Genomic DNA, 16472 nt, shown 5'->3' with positions numbered 1-16472 from the left:
CCCTCTGATGGATTGGACCGGGCATAGCGAGGAGCCTTGGTTTCTATCAAATAACTTCGCCAAGTCAGTGTGTAAGTTATGGGAAGATTGTGTTTTTTCGCGGACAGTGCTATGGTCTGAAAGCGTCTGGTGGTAAACGTCGGCGCGCAAGACTTAATTGGATTGGCCATTCTTCAGCTCCACTTTCGACGTCGCGAAGATGCAGCCACTCTTCGCTCCCAAGCTGACCTTTGATCTCCGTCCCCTCGGCTGGAATTCATAGTCTAGCCACATATGCGATCACAATCCGGAAAGGACTTGCCATTGTCAACATGCCTAAGAAAGCCCCCATCCCGGATGCTTGGGACGATGACTGGGAAGTCCAAGCCGACAGCATAGACCTCCGACAACCCACGCCAGAGCCTGAAGCCGAGCCTTCGAACAAAGCTGAACGGATCGCACGCCATGTCGAGACAAACAGGAAACTCTGGGAGTCGGCGTATGCAGCTCCACGAAAACTCCCTAACACCATTGCTGACTTGCTAGGGACACGCCCGACACATTCCACTTTGTCGAGGCGAACAATACCGTTCCGCTACAGACAGGCTTTAAGCCCCAAGTACAAGTTCTCAGTCGGAAGCCAGTCATTGCGAAGAGAGACCCTGCAACAGGCATGTCGAACCTCTCACTGCAGGACGAAGAAGAGGACGCCAGGGGACAGGAGGGGCAGCCTTCGCCAGAAGAAGTTCGCGCCCGGCAGAAGAAGGAGCTCGAAGAGAAGCAGCGACGATACGAAGAGGCCAGGGCCAAGATCTTTGGCCAGGGTCCTGCGTCATCATCAGGTGCCTCGTCACCGTCCGGCGCGGGCACAGTCACTCCGCCACGAGCAGATGGGCACGGCAACGCGAGGGCACGAGGCCGTGGGAGAGGCGGCCAACGCGGGGACAAACGACGCCAGAACAACACAAATAACCAGACAAACAACGTGGCACCGACGAGGGAGCTCTTCGATCCTGGATACGCGTCTAAACTGGAGCAGAGAGGCGCTGATAGCCCGCAAAGATTATCTACACCGAGGCTAGAGCAGCAGCAGCAGCCCGCCATCCGATCACCTAGAGGACCTGATGGAAGCGGACGAGGCGGTTTTGGTTTCGCTCAGCGCGGTGCAAAGGGTAATTGAGTATTCACACCAATGTGGTCTATATACTACCAGCCACCGCCGATCTTGCCCGCGAGTTGGACCACCTTTTCTGTGTCGGTGGTATCCTTACCAACATCGCTGATGACTTCGCGATAACTCGTGTAGGCGAGTTTGTCAAGGCTTATGCCGGTGGCGTCAGCCCAGTGCGCCAGGGTATCATGGATATAGGCGCGAGAGACCCCCCCGATGACATCTCCGGCATCATGGCCGCCTGCAGCGTCAGTCTCGTCGCTGGAGAAGTAGGCCTCGTCCACTTCTGCCAGCCACTCTTTCTGTGCTTGAGGACCTGGCTTTTCCGACAAGTTCTTCCTCTCGACAACGATGGGATCTTCAACCTTGATCTGGCCGCCACCATTGGTACAACCCCCCGGGCAGGCCATGACCTCGACGTATCCGTATTCGAGGGAAGAAGACTTGCCAGTTGGTCGTCGTGCGCTACCGAATGGCTTTCCCCCAGGCATACGGGAGGGCTTGGCTGGTTTCAGTCTCCGCACCAGATTCTGGATGTTTCGGAAACCGTAGTATCGGGCTGCCTTGAATACGGTCTCGCCGTTGACTGTGATGGTGTATTCAACGACGTCGGTGTTTCGGCCGCGGTTCATCTGGATGGAAGAGCCTGGTAGCTGCGCCGCTTTTGTCTGAAGAATGTGGTACAAGAGCCCCCCTGAAGAGCCAGCCGATTCAGGGGTATTGCCCGCTGTTCGTCGAGGGAACAAGAAGTCCCTTAGCTTTCCGTCGGGAAACCCTTCGCGCGTTGCCGCCTGTACAGATGTTGGAGGCAATGTGAAGAAGTCGGTATCCCTGGACTGAGCGAGCATCAAGATCTCCTTGCTGGTAATCACGCAATCGACATCCCGCACACCTCGGCCAGGCTCGCCTGAGCCCTCCCAGACTTCGTCTGTCAACTCTTCTCGGCTGGCCTCCAGCTTCTTATCGAAGCATGGCATGACAGCCAGATGCCAGATTCGGCTTGGCGGAATGCCGAGCTTGCGACTCAGAACCGTCTTGAGCAGTGTACCCATCAGCGCTTGAGGGGACTTGACCTTTGACAGATTTGGCAGCACGTGGGGGTGTGTTTTCTCGGCATAGCAGACCCATCCCGGACAGGACGCGGCCAGTATGGGCTTGGAGGGAGCCGCGACACCAGGCTTGGAGGTCTCAAGGACCTCGTCCGCACCCAGCACCAAACTAGCTTCTCGCGCAACATTGGTATCGAACACCCAGGTGAAGCCATTGTTGAACTTGCCGCCACTTGGCAGGCCTGTTGGTCCACTGAGTAGTTGCTCGAGCATGTGGCCCGCTTGCTTCTCTGACTTGCCACCGCACGCCGCCGCCAAACTAGCCCTCGACTGCGGACTCACGCTCGCGACGAACAGTTTGGCATCTGGATTCTCCAACCCTTCCACAGCATAGTTACCGGTCGCATCGGGCCCCGCCACTTTCAGTGCTGGTGCCGAGTCCAACAACGACAACACCTCTGCATGGCTTTGCAAGCTCACCAAGACGGCCTCTGCTGATGTGACACACCCTGAACAAGCAAGACAATCTGTCAAGGAGATTTCGGCAGGCGCATTCGATTGCGGCGCGGCGGGATGTTGGCCGTCGAGGATGACTTCTGTTTCGTTCGATGGCTGAGTGGGAGGGGCTGTTGGCAGGGTTTCGACGGGTTTAATGCAGGCGACACCGGGCGATATGAAGTCGTTGAGGTCGTCTGCTGATAGGATGGCACTCATTGCGCCGGATCGGAACGTTGATACACAAAAGGCCGCAAGTGTTGCGCGAGGGATTCAGTGGTCTTGTGTATGTGCGCGCAGTAGTGGGTGGGGTGGCGAAGAAGTCACGGATGTGGATGAAAGCTGCGTTGTCGCTGCGCGAAGTGTTGTAATTATGCGGCGAGGACTTGGACAATCGCCACTAGATGTTCTCCTAATAGAGATGGGTGAACGTGGATGTAGGATACGGACAAAGCAATTTTGCACAATGAGCAGCTGAGGATTAGAAATGTTCGAGATGGCGGGCCCCCACGGTGCAAGTTGGATGCGAAATCGGCCACCTGTGGCGCTAGGCTCAATGTGGAATTCAAGGGTCCGCCTTGAACTGACGACGGGGATGTGACGTCGTCGGATGTACAAGTAGGACGCGACGACTCCAGCAACCAAGGAAGAGCTGGTCTCGCAGTAATTAGGAGGCATCTTCTACTTTTTTCATAACCTCAACAACCATCTAAAGTTCTCAATATGGATGTACGTGTAGACACTTCGTACGTGGTATGCCGCTAACAATGCAGACCGTTTCAACCTACAGCTTCGGCAACCTCGCCTGGCTTTCCACGCAGGCAGTACCTCTGATCATCTGGCCATCGTCCATAGGAGCTCTCCTACGTGTTGAAGATGCCACCACAAGCTGTACGTGCTAGTCTTGACTGCGGACATGTGGACTTACTAACCTGGTATAGCGCTAGAAGCCTACTTTGCTCGATCACTCGGGTTTGCTCTGCTGGCCCTGGGTCTTATCGTGGTCCTTCTCTCTGGTGCCGTTCCATTGGGCTCCAAAGTTGACGGTAAGGTAATATTCCCCCGAGGCGCTTCCCTCAAACTGACTCGGACAGTCCCCCAAAATGGCCTGTCTCCTTACGCAAGCGCTGCTCTCACAATTACTGTTCTCCATCACACTGCCGCCGCGTCCTACGCATACTCGCGCTACGCATGGACCGGGCAGACGGGATTCATCCTCGGCACGCTTGGAAGCAGCTTCTTCGCGGCCCTGGGGCTGTATTGCATTATGTTTGCGGGTGATCAGGCCATGATCAGTCGGTATCACAAGTTCGACCAGGGAACCAGCGGGTTCCCGTTCAAGAACAAAGAGTCTTACCGCTCCAAGAAGAAGGCGCTGTAGCTGCATACATTGAATACATTAGTCTATAGAATTGTGAGACCGAAGCGCTTGAAAACTCCCGTGAACTCCTTGTTACTTTTGTCGTATCATTGAAACATTAAAGAAGCCTGCCCGTAGCCGAAAGCGGCATGGACGTAGCATTTGCCCCGGTTCACGGAGGCGACACTGGCCGCGGCCGCAAACCATTCTCAATCGTATTGACAGGTTCGGGATCCGGCAGGCCGTTCGCGGGCTCCGTCTCCTGACTGTCCATCGGGCCGCTGATGTGGACATCGGCAGCACCACTCAAGATAGCATTGCGCCGCTCATGCCACGCAACCTCGCTCTGAATGACCTGGGACAGCAGCACCTCCTTCTCCTGCCACTCCTTGTAGTACTGCTCCTCGAGTGCCTTGCATTCCTTCATCAGCGTGTCGTTCTCCTCCTTGGCCCACTTGTCCTCAAAGTACAGCTTCTTGTAGAGCGCCTCACGGTCCGCCTTGAGCTCCTCCTCGCTAAAGAGGTCTGAGGACATGATGGTCCAGCAGCCTTCATGGGGGTCCTCCTTGCCGTCGGCGAGGGGCTCGTCAGACACATCGTCGCCGTTGTTGCCATGGGATTGGGGTGTCTTGATGATGATTTTGAGCTTGTTCGCTTTGCTGCCGTGGCCCTGGGATTTGGGGACGGGGTCGGACGGCCGGAGGGTCTCGGTCTCGTGGACAGTGCGCATGTGCTTAGCTAGAGCGTCCGAACGGGTAAAGGAGCGATCGCATTCTGCTCTCGTCAGTTTTTCCGTCTAACACACTGAGGCCGCAGCGCCGAGGGGGTTGAGGCTCACCGGGTAGATAGCAGTAGAAAGGTTTCTCCCTAGTGTGGCTTCGCATGTGTGCCTTGAGCGCGTAGCCGCTGGCGTGTGGAAGCCCCTTGCGAGAGCACGTGTTCCACTCACAGGTGTACTTCTTTTGCCGGCTCTCAATGTGGGAATTATGGATGTGATCGACCAGCCTGTCCATGTCGCCCATGTCGCCGGCTACGCAACCGTCCCAGTCGCAGACCGTGACCTGCTCCTGCATATCCTCGTCATCAGGCCGGGCATAGGGGGGCGAGCTGGGTATGTCGGCCGACGTGTCGGATGATATGTCGGACACATCCCCGAGGGCCACATCGGGAGGCGCTTGAATGTGGTCTGCCTCGGGCTCTGCTTCGTGGGCGATAGGCGCCGCGGATGAGGTTGTTGACGCGACTTCGGTCTTTTGGCGTTTGGACGGGCGGGCGGGGGTCTCGTATTCTTCGTGGACATCCTGGACGGACTCGTCCTCGTGATCCGACCACTGCTCTGAGGACAATGGGGAGTCGAGTGGTGAGGACTCGCGCGTCATGGTAGCGAGCTGTGGCGGGAGCAGGAAACGAGTCCTACTCTAGGAGGCGGGTGATATGTGAACGAATCTTGATGCAAGCTTTGCCTAGGGTGAAAGGTTTTCTGGAACGCTTAAGATTGCTGGACTGTGATAGAGACTGGAGTGCGTGTTTGGGATGGACGGAAAGGTGCTGGCAATTTAGTCGCAGTCGGCGCAAGGAGGTTCGCGAATTGCGACGCCCCTCGAACGGGCTTAGTGCGTCTCTCACACCTCGGGCTCAGCAGCTTCAGCTCTGGGCGCTGCAGTTCAGCTTTGGATCTATAAGTGATTCTCTCACCAATGATAATAGGATTGACCGAATCTTGCATGGCTGGGGCCGCCTGATCTAAAATTCGCTGGTGTCATTTTGTCGGGCGTCAGGAACACGAGAACTCGGTGTTACATCGTCCTCGCTCATAACAAGGCAGTCGACAATATTCAGTCCTACCAGGCGCACAAGATTTGGAGATTGATGATCCGTAGCGACAAGACTTTTCAACAAGACGCTTGTAGACGTTGATGCTAATCAAGAAGAGAGATATCATTCAATCATGCCGTTTTCTACCGAACCCCAGAAATCACCGCCCTGTCCTTTTTGTTTCAAGCATGTCCATTTGCGCCGTCCAAAATGTCCCGCCTCGACTTGACAGCATCCGCCAAATTCTGGAGCACGCTCTCGGTCTCCTCCCAGTGGATGCACGCGTCGGTGATGCTGACGCCGTACTTGAGGCCAGCCTTGCCTTCGTCGGGCACCTTTTGGCTACCTATACAGTAGTTAGCAAGCTTGGGTTCCTGGCAAATGATCAAGAAATGTGCGACGTACCCTCGTTGATGTTGCTCTCAATCATCACACCCATGATGGCGTTCTCGCCCTTGGCAATCTGCTCGGCCAGGCAGGCCGCGACCTTGGGCTGGTTCTTGTGGTTCTTGAGCGAGTTGCCGTGCGAGCAATCGACCATGAGCCTCTGGCGCACGCCCTTCTTCTCCAGGGCCGCCTTGGCCTCGGCGATGCTGTCGGCATCGTAGTTGGTGCCCTTGGTTCCTCCGCGAAGGATGACGAAGCAGTCCTCGTTGCCCACGGTGCCCACAATCGCCACGACACCGGGCTTCGTGACCGACAGGAAGTGGTGAGGGTGCTGCACGGCGCCAATGGCGTCAATGGCCACGCCTAGCGACCCGTCGGTGCCGTTCTTGAAGCCGACTGGGTAGGAGAGCCCCGAGGCCAGCTCACGGTGCAGCTGCGACTCGGTGGTACGGGCGCCAATGGCGCCCACAGATAGTAGATCGGCTAGGAACTGCGGTGAGATGGTGTCGAGCATCTCGCTGGCAATGGGCATGCCCTTGTGCGTCAGGTTGACAAATAGCTGCCGCGACAGACGCAGCCCCTTGTTAATCTGGAAGCTGCCGTCAATGTCGGGGTCGTTGATCAGGCCCTTCCAGCCGACGGTCGTGCGCGGCTTCTCGAGGTAGCTGCGCATGACAATGACCAGCTCATCCTTGTGCTTCTCCTTGGCCTTGAGCAGCAAGTCGCAGTAGGCGAGGGCGGCTTCGGGGTCGTGGATCGAGCATGGTCCTACGACGACGAGGAGACGGCGCTTGGGGTCTTTGTCGTTGACGACGGCGACGGCCTCATCACGGCCTTGGAGGACGGTGGCGCGCGACTCGGGTGTCTGGGAGATCTCGTGCTGGAGGAGATCGGGGGGCGTGAGAGGATTGTAGCCTTTGATGCGCCAGTCTTCGGCTGCGTCCTTCTGGCCGACAAGCTTGTTCTCGATGAAGAATTGGCCCTGCTCGCATCGTCAGTTCAGAAAGGTCCGATGATCGGCGGCTCAATTCGACACAGAGTCATTGAGAATTTTGGTGGGGGAGGTGCAGCAATAGGGACAGAAACGCACCGACATTGTGGGCGTTGTGCGTGCGTGTACTGTTCGAGATGTTGACACAGGAGTACAGTAGAGTCAAGAAATGGGTATCTCAGAACAAGAAAAAAGAAAAAGAAAAATGCAGCAAGTGGTGGTGAATCAGATCGCGGACCGGTGGGATGGTCAGGGAACGTGGTCCAACAAGGCGGAACGAGCTTAAATATGTCGCGCCGCTCCAGTCCTCAAGCCGTCGCCCTCAGCCAGCACATGCACTCGCACAGGGAGACCACCGGGACAAAATCATGTCATACCAGTCAGTCAGTCAGTCATACTATTGCTTCCTGCTCAGCATCCTGCTGCTCCTCCTCTAGTCTAGGTCAGCCCTAGTCGTTGATGTCCTACCTTGCCTTACATGCATATGTTCCTCATTATTATTTCGGTGCCGCCGCCATTGGTCGGCTCTTCATGCATTCACGCTGCCGTTTGCTTATGACCTCAAAATACGATAGTCATGAATTTGCTCAGATATATCACCGGCGTGCGGCTTACATATTACGGACATGCCTCGTATATCAGATGCAGGGTCTTTCGGGTGGTTGTCCAGCGTCTGCTCTAGTCCGTTCGAGACGCACAATACATGTTATAGTGCTCAGAAGTCCCTCGGGCCATGTTTTTCTTGTTCTGATTCCTATAATTGAAAAGAAAAGCTCGGATCTGACTTCCATAAAATATTGTTGCATCCACGGATCACTACCACATGGTCTCGTCACTCTACCCAAGTCGCGCGTACAAGTAGTCGGTCATGATGCAGACACCGGGCCGCTGCGCAACCACGACGAGGCGCAAGACGCTGATATGATGACCAATACCTCCCAGTATGACTTGCTCATAGTGTCTGCTGACACCTGTTCACATGGCCTTTCAGCGCTTGGTTTGACGGCTTGATCCGACGTTTTCACATGTTGTGAAGCCGGCGGCGCTGAACGTGATGGCTTCGTGTGCAAGGCGTCGAGCTAGCGCATACGTACAGTACCTAATCGCGCTGATCTGGGCCAATGCGACGTGACGCAAAGTGGTTCTCCACGTTCGCGCGATATAATTATCCATCAATTTGGCATCGAGCGGCCGAGCCTGCGACCCAGGGGCAGTTTGCCCGAAGAAACGCCCTTGGAATCCTCCACCGCGCTGCGCCGGCAAGCGGGTCGCATCGAGTATTGAATGCGAAAGCACTGTGCTGAGCATGGAGATCACTGAGACACCTTTGTTGCTTGGTGTGTTCTAAATAGCCGCGACAGCCGATCCTTGTGAATCTTCGTGCTCACGGAGTATTCTCGCGGGAGCTCGCTGCATGGACAACCACATGGCGTTGGCAACGCAGAGCACTCACACGCTCGCTGTGCTATGAAATGTCAATGTTGAGAATCTTGATGTCCTCCTCTGGCTTGTCCTTGTACGTCCGCGCGTTTTCGATCTTGTGAATGACATCAAGACCCTGCGTAGCGCGCCCGAAGATTGTGTGTTTGCTGTCTAGCCAGGGCTGTCGCCCGTTAGTTTCGCTTATGCCGAGTGCGATTGTTCCTATTGTACTTACAGTCTTCTCCGTCGTGATGAAAAATTGGCTCCCGTTGGTGTTCGGCCCAGCGTTCGCCATGCTCACCGTGTAAGGCTTGTCGTGCTTCAGGCTGCTAAACTCATCCTCAAAGTGCGAGCCCCAGATGCTTTCACCACCTGTGCCATCACCTAGAGGATCGCCGCACTGGATCATAAACTTCCGGATCACCCGATGGAAGATTGTATTGTTGTAGTACCCCTTTTTAGAGTGCGTTACAAAGTTTTCGACTGTCTTGGGTGCTGCGTCAGGGAACAGTCGCAAATGGATATCGCCATATGTGGTGTGGATGATCGCTGCACTGCCCGTCTCGGCTTTGCGCGCCTGCTGCTCCTTCTTCCCGCCCAACATGGTCGGCCGCTCATTTTGGATGTCGCGTGTCGATTTGGAAAAGTCCTCCTCGTTTGTGAACATGTAGAAGCGCACCTTGCCAGCGCCTGTCGCGATCAGGATGGGATCGCGCGACTCTGACTCTTGCAAGAGGGGATTCGCAGATGCGCCCATCTCGACTGTAGTGAACCCCTTCTTCTGAGGTTGGCCCTGGTATACAGCGAGATTGACAGCACGAAAGTTCTCGTCTTTGCCGTAGACCTTGAGGACGTGGTTGGTGTATATGTTGAGAACCTTGATGCCCACCATGGATGCGTAGAGTATGAAGTTGCCGGACTCGTCGAATATCACATTCGACTTGTTGCGCAGCGTTTGCGATTCAACCTCCTTCTCCTGTGCCATGCGGCGCCCAAACTCAATGTGGTCAAGCTTGTGCGTAGCGGACCCAACTTGTTGCAGCTCCTCCACGGCTTGGAGCGATTCATCGTAGGTTCGGTGCAGTTTCGCAGAGGCGAAGTCAAATATTCGTAGTTTCCGATCAGGCAATGAGAAGGTCGCGAGCAGCCGTCCGTCAGGCGACACTGCCAGGCAAGAAGGCACTGCCTTGGCTTTCTTGAATTCGAAGAGGTTGGTGGAACTTTTGTACTCGAAGACATTGTCAGGTTTCTCGTAGGAACCGCTCGGTCGCCAGTACTCGATCATGCCACCCTCATCAGCCGACACCACGCAATCGAAGCTGTTGTTGTAGGTCATGAGATGCACTGGCTTCCGGTGCAGGCCCTTGACGGTGTGTATAGGTTCTTCTCTCTCGCCTCGTCCATCGTATACGTGTATGAGCGGTTTGGTCGTCTCCGATACGGCCAAGAGCGGAAGAGACGCTCCCTTCTGGTGCACCCAAGCCACACAGCCGGGCATATAACCCAATTCAATCATGGAAAGAAGATCAAAGGTGACAACATCAAAGATCTTGACCGTCTCGTCGGCGCCAGCTGTTGCAAAGTTTCGTCCGTCCTGGCTGACGCTGACACCCTTAATCTCGCCATTGTGCGCCTTGAACTCTTTGACAAATTCAATGCCTTGCGCAATCTTCTTCCAGAACTTGACAACGCCGTCTATCGAGGAGGTTATGAGGAATTCGGTCGACGGGGTCCAGTTTGTGAAGAGGATCTGGTCCTTGTGCATGAGGGAGCGAGAGTAGCGCTGGGACTTTGGCAACGCGGCGACGTATAGTTTCTCGTGTCGAAGTACGCGACGTTTCTTCTTGGGAGCTGCCGCTGAGGGTAGTTGCGGGCCCATATCATCATCCGAGGAGGAATCTACATAGTCAGTCCTGGTCACTGAGGCCTTGCATTGGGTCATAGTTACCATCTTGTTCGGTGAACTCGTCATGATTGCGCTTCGTTGAGGGTTTGTCCTCTTCAGGAGTTGTGTCCGCCATTGTGAGGTGCTGGATGGTGCATAACCTCGTCGCGCGCTGCTGTGAATTAATTACAATTCGATACCGTCTAAACGGCCCACACCAGCCACACCCCTTCGCTACTGTGTGGCGCAAGCTCACCCTCAACTGTGGCGTGTCCCTGTCCCTGACTTCTGATGGTGCCTGACGGGCCATTTCAGCGCTCCGGCTCCGACTTCACGACCATGACGTTGCATCCGCCTCGACTCCATGGCGCAATTGGCCAATGATAGCTTCATGTTCGCTCAAATGGGATCCAGAATACGTACGAAATATAACAATGTGATCATAGATTAAGGGCAGTACGCTTTGTCTCTCTACTTTCCCTTCATCGCAGTCTGTATACGCTTCTTATCTGTGAGCCTCCGCGCAGTGCACGCCATGGCCCAACAGCATCCTCTCCAAAAGCTGAGGTCGCCCTCACGGACCTTCTCCTTATTACTCCATGTCCTGGGTGTTGCGTCTTTCAGTTACAACTTCAACTTTCTGACGGTCTGGGAGACACCATTCGACCTGGCGTACGGATGGCACTTTCAATTCCTCACCATCCTGGGCCTCTCGGCTGCCCTGCTGTCCTTTAGCTTTGGCATACTGGCCGACCTGACCCTGGCGCCCGTGTTTTTCACAGCGAAGAACATCATCTCCATTGTCGCTACCCCACTTGAAGTGGTCATCTCACTACTCTACTGGGGACTCCACCTCATCAACCCAGAGCTACTCTTCGTTGACAATATGCGCCTGCCAGTGCTCACAGACATGGGATTCCACCTCGCCCCTTCGGTGTTCTTGACGTTGGACCTGGTGCTGTTGAGTCCGCCTTGGACGATTCCTGCCCATGGCATGATGGCGATGAGTACTGGCTTGGCTCTTGGTTACTGGTACTGGATTGAGCTATGCTTCAGTCACAATGGGTGGTATGTGTTTTGTCGGGCTTCCAGCCGTGATTTGTGCTCACCGACGTCAGGTATCCGTATCCCATCTTCGGGTTGCTCAACACGACGCAGAGAGTGCTTCTCTTCACGTTCGCGGCCTTCTTGTCGACAGTCTCCAGCATGATGCTCAAGTGGGTGTATGGTAAGGTCAACGGATACGAAGGAGCACGTGTGGAAGCGCACAAACCGCTGAAGAAGATGCAATGATTTGCCAGAACCTTCAGTGTAAGGGGCGGCGAGTGGTTAGCAGAGAAATAACAGGGTAAGAAACTAAGAGCAATGAGCCAGATTAGAGAAACCTTAGAAGTAGACTAATCAACATAAAAATACATTGCATCCAACATATTCCTTTCTCGAGTGAACTTGTTTTTATCGACTGTGGCTATCCGGAGACAGGCTGATGTAGCCCATGTTCCATCTCATCGTGGTGGAGCATCCCCCAAACCAGCGTCTCTTCGATGAGGCGCGACCTCACAGCTCATCTCTCATCCTCCAAATCACAGACTCACACAACCAGCCCAGATCTCGCCCATCGGGAAGCAGACTCAAACCAAAACTTACGCCAATGCGACACCATGGATATTGATGATATTCTGCGCTCTGTCGACCCTTCGACAAGCGGCATCCCCCGCGAGACAACCGACCTTCAAATCCTGACGCGTCTCTGGGTTGCCGAGCGCTCAGCTCCTGAGCTGCTGGCGTACGTATTTTTCCCGTGCACGGCAAAATGCAGAAGAGAACAGCTCTGCTAACAGACGACTCGCAGCTGGCCATCCGATGGCGTCTTTGAGCGTGTCAACAATCGCATAAAGGCCCAGATTGAAAAAGTAGAAGACATGACGGGGGACATGGATCCCACCACCAACTTTGCCCTCATCGTCATCCAGACCGAGCTCGAGCGCTACAAGTTCCTCGTCCGCAGCTACCTGCGCGCCCGCATCGCCAAGATTGACAGGCACACCCTGCATTACCTCTCGAGCAGTGAGCTGCGCGCGCGGCTGGCGCCGACGGAGCTCGCGTACGCGACCCGCCACCAGGCCCTGCTGCACAACCACTACCTCTCCTCGTTCCTCAACGCGTTCCCGCCGCAGCTGCAGAACCTCAACGACACGGCGGGCGGCGTCAGCATGATTGACGCGCCGGATCTCGACACGGCTGTCTTTGTGAGGATGCTGACCGACAAGGAGGTCTCTGGCCGGGGGAGCGATCGGGACAACTCGCTGAACGCGGCCGAGGGGGACGTCTTGATCATGAGGTGGGAGAGCGCGAGAGACATGGTCAACAAGGGCGAGGCGGAGTTGGTGTAGCGCGCTCACGCCTGTAGAGGAAGATGGATGGATGGATAGATGATACCCATGAATTATGAGCAAATGCAAACCTTGTACCAAGTTTGGATAGGAACCGGGCGACCCTTTCGTTGCATACGAGGCTTGCCAGCCTAGGAAGCGCATACCGATTTTAGTGTTGTGGCATACAGTCACAGTGTCACGGTGCGGGAACGAAATGAAGATGCCATGACAGTAGTGTGTATTGATGTACCATCTGGCAAAGTGTCCCTTTCTCTTGGGCGCCAGAACGTCATACGCCTATGACCATTTCTCTCATCCAACCATCTGGTGCCTGATCATCCCGCGAGGAATCACCCGTCTCGTAATCCATCAGACAGCTGCAGCAGGATCAACTGTGTCGTGCGCGCTCAAGTGGGTAAGTGTGTTTGCAGATTGCGCCGCGCACAAAAAAAGGAAAAAGGGGGTATCGATATAACAGTCGCGCCTCCACCACATCCAAAATGTCCATCCAATTCCGTAGTCCCTGAGCTGATCAGCTCGCAATATGTCAAAATATCTCCATCATCTCTGTCATACACCGGTATTTTTCGTTTCGTTAATGTCTTTGCATTGCGTACATCAGGGTTGGGAGGAATGGTCAATCTGTCATCTCCCGAAGCCTGTGTGGTTACAATCTCGTTGGTTACTCGTCTCTGTTCGCCCCTGATCGGCGTCCACCGAAGATTCCCTAGCCTCCTCGTGTGATCTGCGGTGCAGGTAAAAGGCCTCGAGGCGTGGGTGCTGGGCGGAGTCCGATGCGCTGAGCCCAGGACAGACGAGTTCCAGGCTCTTGAGCAACTGCTGGCTGCGGTTGACGTGGTGGCATCAAGTCCAAGATGTTGCGCGCAACGAACGCGAATGTACGTGCTGGCACAGGTAGCTCCGGCAGGGGTCGAGGCTCAGACCCTTGCTCAGCAGAGTCCCTGCCCAAAACATAGTTGACAACGGCAACCCAAGCGGGTGAGTTGAAAGACGATGCTCCAGCCGAGCTTGTCTGGTGCCTCTGGCCTTCTGTCGCAGAGTCAGGGAAGAAACTCTCGTCGTTCAAAGAGTTGGCTGGAGAAACCGGTTGTGTGGCACCGCGGCGGGCAGAGTTGGCGGGTTCTGGGTCTCTGTGATTCAGAACAGCCTCTGCTGATCGGGTTGGAGTGGGCTGAACTATCTCCAGGTCGGTGCAGTAGCGAACAATCAATGGCTTCTCCATACCACAAGGAGGTACAGTATTTTGGTGATCCCCACCGTTCCAGGCAAGGTTGACAGTTGATGCAGTGCTTGTATCACTGGTCTGGTGGTGTACAACAGTGCCAGTAGTATTAATGGTGAGGAAAAAAGTTGTCGTGCTGTCCCCGTCGGGACCCTGGTTGTCTTCGACCTCTTGGTTGTCGTTGACCTCGTGGGTGTTGGCCGCATGGGTCGAGTTGGTTCTCTCGTCAATGACCGAGCTCAGGTAGGAGAACTCTTCCTCCAGATGACCGTATACATCAATATCTGCGTCTTCAGACGGGCCACCGTTCATACGCATCCAGGCTTCCATCTGAGCATCCATGGCTTCGAGGATGCTGCGTGCGTTGGGGGTGAGTGGCAACATCGCCGGCTGAGTTTGGGCCTGGACAATGAACGAGTCGAAAGGTCTTGGCTCTCCAATACCGACAGTGTCGAGGAGTACCATGCTGAACTCTCGTCGAATTCTATTTTCCAAACGCGCTTGCAAAACACGGTACTTGAGATGCAAATTATCAGAGAAGTTCATGCCAAGCGAGGATTCAACCTCACCAGCCGCGATTTCGCGGTCCATCAGTAGGTGCCCACGCTTGGAAACAGTGACATGGCATTGTGTACCGTGACCCGTCAACTCATCCTCAATGGCATTTGGGAGACGCCTGAGGATTGCGTCGACCTTCTGAAGCTTGAGTGTTGTGTGGTTGTCGATAGTGATTCGAAGCGAGTTGTCGATGATCCAATTCTCACTTCGAAGCTGAGCGATCGTGATGACAAGGTCGTCAGTCTTTCGAATGCCTTCGTCTTGGTTGTCTCGCAGAGGCTTCATGAGGTCGGCCAATGACTCCGCGAATGTCCCCATCGAGGAGCAGGCCACTCTTGCAGGGAATTCACCCCAGTGAGTGGTAAGGACAGGGTCGAATTTGTTGCGGATTTGGTACGTTACTCGTGCATTAGAAGCGTGAGAATTCTGCTGGGCGCCGTTGTGGCAGGACTCTTGATTCTAGCGGAAGTCCTGTTCCTCGAGAGCATCCTGGATAGCGTCTCTGATGACAAGTTCCAGGTCTGGTGCAGCGTAGGCTGTGAGTGGTGTTGTCAGTTCGCTTTCAATGATGCGGTAATGGTTCTGGCGCCAATCTCGAACGTCGATGAGGATCTCGTAACCGCAATCCTCGTCATTGTTGGGGACACAGATCACTGGCGCAACCTCGGTCGTTGCAGGATCATACAGGGTCGGCTTGTAGTCTTCCGACTCCGTGCATGCTGTGGGCTCCCATTCGAAGTAGTTGTCGATGCCGGTGTAGAATTCGGCCATGGAGCGGTCAATATTGACAATCAAGCTCCTTATTGTGGTGTCGATGAGTTGCGCGCTGTGGAAGGAGTATTGGCAACAACGCTGCTCATAGTTGCCGTAGCACTTGGTCCTTGCTACAAGGAGGAGTTGATGAATTTTGACAGCTCCGTTCTCAGCTCTTCGTTGAAGAGCTCGGGGGTCATCGCGGGTGAGAACCTCTTCGGCGAAGTGCTTGATGTGGTTGTTGGCGGCCTTGGCATGTTCCAGGCTCGCCACAAGATGAGAGGACGAACGGAATTGCATCTCCTTGACAACTGAGAAATTCTCACCGACCTGGATATGGATTGCGGTCTCAAGGGGAAGATGCATCTGGCGCCCCTCGGCCTCTTCGTGGTCTTGGAAGCCGGCATTTCGATACACGATGAGAGAAGGGTGTATCTTGGTCAATTTTGCTCCGACGGGGGGGAAGCCAAATTGCGAGAGCAACTCTGACGTCTTCTTGAGGTGCTGGTCGCGGCTGTTGATGATCTTGCCCTTGGCACTGACAATCTTGGCCTTGGTGCGCGAGACGAAATGATCGAGGCTGTTTCGAGACAGATTGGGCATGGCTAACAGGGGTTGCATACAGCAACGCCACGCAAACTAGTAGCGGTTAGAATATGAACCGTTGAGACTGGACGGATATCGCAACCTGTTGAAAGGTACTTGTTGTCTCTTGAACCTCGATGACGATAGAGGTTAAGTGGACGTCAGGTATTCGGTAGTCAGGACCTAGTCCGTGGTCTGTGCAATCACTGAGCAGTTAGCAATTTTGATGAACATTGCTGACGGAAGTGACATTTGCTTTGGCTCTGGCTCGATATATTATAGGAGCGAGTTTGGCTGGTTGTGCGGAAAGCTTGGGAAAGCGAATTCGAAGAGATGGGTTGAGATGCCTGTAACTCTGTGTGTGACGTCCTGTTGTGATGGATGGGTTATGGAAGCCGAAGGTG

General features: G+C 54.7%; 9 protein-coding genes across 9 annotated transcripts; 3 read left to right on the top strand and 6 right to left on the bottom strand.

Moving 5' to 3' along the window:
* Positions 1 to 311: 311 nt before the first annotated feature.
* Positions 312 to 1159, top strand: J7T54_002466 (uncharacterized protein; the record flags this gene model as incomplete). The annotated part of the gene is made up of 2 exons (XM_051505649.1): positions 312 to 478; positions 526 to 1159. The coding sequence occupies 2 exons, from the start codon at positions 312 to 314 to the stop codon at positions 1157 to 1159; spliced, it is 801 nt and encodes a 266-aa protein (XP_051363085.1).
* Positions 1160 to 1185: 26 nt separating this feature from the next.
* Positions 1186 to 2913, bottom strand: J7T54_002465 (Cytosolic Fe-S cluster assembly factor-like protein; the record flags this gene model as incomplete). The annotated part of the gene is made up of 1 exon (XM_051505648.1): positions 1186 to 2913. The coding sequence occupies one exon, from the start codon at positions 2911 to 2913 to the stop codon at positions 1186 to 1188; it is 1728 nt and encodes a 575-aa protein (XP_051363084.1).
* A 504-nt stretch (positions 2914 to 3417) lies between these two features.
* Positions 3418 to 4075, top strand: J7T54_002464 (uncharacterized protein; the record flags this gene model as incomplete). Its single annotated transcript, XM_051505647.1, has 4 exons — positions 3418 to 3423; positions 3468 to 3585; positions 3636 to 3740; positions 3789 to 4075. The coding sequence occupies 4 exons, from the start codon at positions 3418 to 3420 to the stop codon at positions 4073 to 4075; spliced, it is 516 nt and encodes a 171-aa protein (XP_051363083.1).
* Positions 4076 to 4226: 151 nt separating this feature from the next.
* J7T54_002463 (INO80 complex subunit-like protein) lies at positions 4227 to 5433 on the bottom strand (the record flags this gene model as incomplete). Its single annotated transcript, XM_051505645.1, has 2 exons — positions 4227 to 4828; positions 4893 to 5433. 2 exons carry the CDS (start codon positions 5431 to 5433, stop codon positions 4227 to 4229), a joined length of 1143 nt encoding a protein of 380 aa, XP_051363082.1.
* Positions 5434 to 6051: 618 nt separating this feature from the next.
* Positions 6052 to 7352, bottom strand: J7T54_002462 (Phospho-2-dehydro-3-deoxyheptonate aldolase; the record flags this gene model as incomplete). The annotated part of the gene is made up of 3 exons (XM_051505644.1): positions 6052 to 6215; positions 6275 to 7238; positions 7347 to 7352. 3 exons carry the CDS (start codon positions 7350 to 7352, stop codon positions 6052 to 6054), a joined length of 1134 nt encoding a protein of 377 aa, XP_051363081.1.
* Positions 7353 to 8712: 1360 nt separating this feature from the next.
* On the bottom strand, positions 8713 to 10690 carry J7T54_002461 (Peptidyl-prolyl cis-trans isomerase-like protein; the record flags this gene model as incomplete). Its single annotated transcript, XM_051505643.1, has 3 exons — positions 8713 to 8850; positions 8905 to 10568; positions 10618 to 10690. 3 exons carry the CDS (start codon positions 10688 to 10690, stop codon positions 8713 to 8715), a joined length of 1875 nt encoding a protein of 624 aa, XP_051363080.1.
* Positions 10691 to 11089: 399 nt separating this feature from the next.
* J7T54_002460 (DNA replication complex GINS protein SLD5) lies at positions 11090 to 12947 on the top strand (the record flags this gene model as incomplete). The annotated part of the gene is made up of 4 exons (XM_051505642.1): positions 11090 to 11622; positions 11673 to 11782; positions 12163 to 12340; positions 12407 to 12947. The coding sequence occupies 4 exons, from the start codon at positions 11090 to 11092 to the stop codon at positions 12945 to 12947; spliced, it is 1362 nt and encodes a 453-aa protein (XP_051363079.1).
* Positions 12948 to 13656: 709 nt separating this feature from the next.
* J7T54_002459 (uncharacterized protein) lies at positions 13657 to 15048 on the bottom strand (the record flags this gene model as incomplete). Its single annotated transcript, XM_051505641.1, has 1 exon — positions 13657 to 15048. The coding sequence occupies one exon, from the start codon at positions 15046 to 15048 to the stop codon at positions 13657 to 13659; it is 1392 nt and encodes a 463-aa protein (XP_051363078.1).
* Positions 15049 to 15189: 141 nt separating this feature from the next.
* Positions 15190 to 16086, bottom strand: J7T54_002458 (uncharacterized protein; the record flags this gene model as incomplete). The annotated part of the gene is made up of 1 exon (XM_051505640.1): positions 15190 to 16086. One exon carries the CDS (start codon positions 16084 to 16086, stop codon positions 15190 to 15192), a length of 897 nt encoding a protein of 298 aa, XP_051363077.1.
* Positions 16087 to 16472: the final 386 nt, after the last annotated feature.

Source organism: Emericellopsis cladophorae (assembly GCF_022114955.1).
Source record: "Emericellopsis cladophorae strain MUM 19.33 chromosome Unknown NODE_15_length_399893_cov_118_242817, whole genome shotgun sequence".
Taxonomy (NCBI): domain Eukaryota; kingdom Fungi; phylum Ascomycota; class Sordariomycetes; order Hypocreales; family Bionectriaceae; genus Emericellopsis; species Emericellopsis cladophorae.
This window is presented reverse-complemented; position numbering and strand designations above follow the sequence as displayed.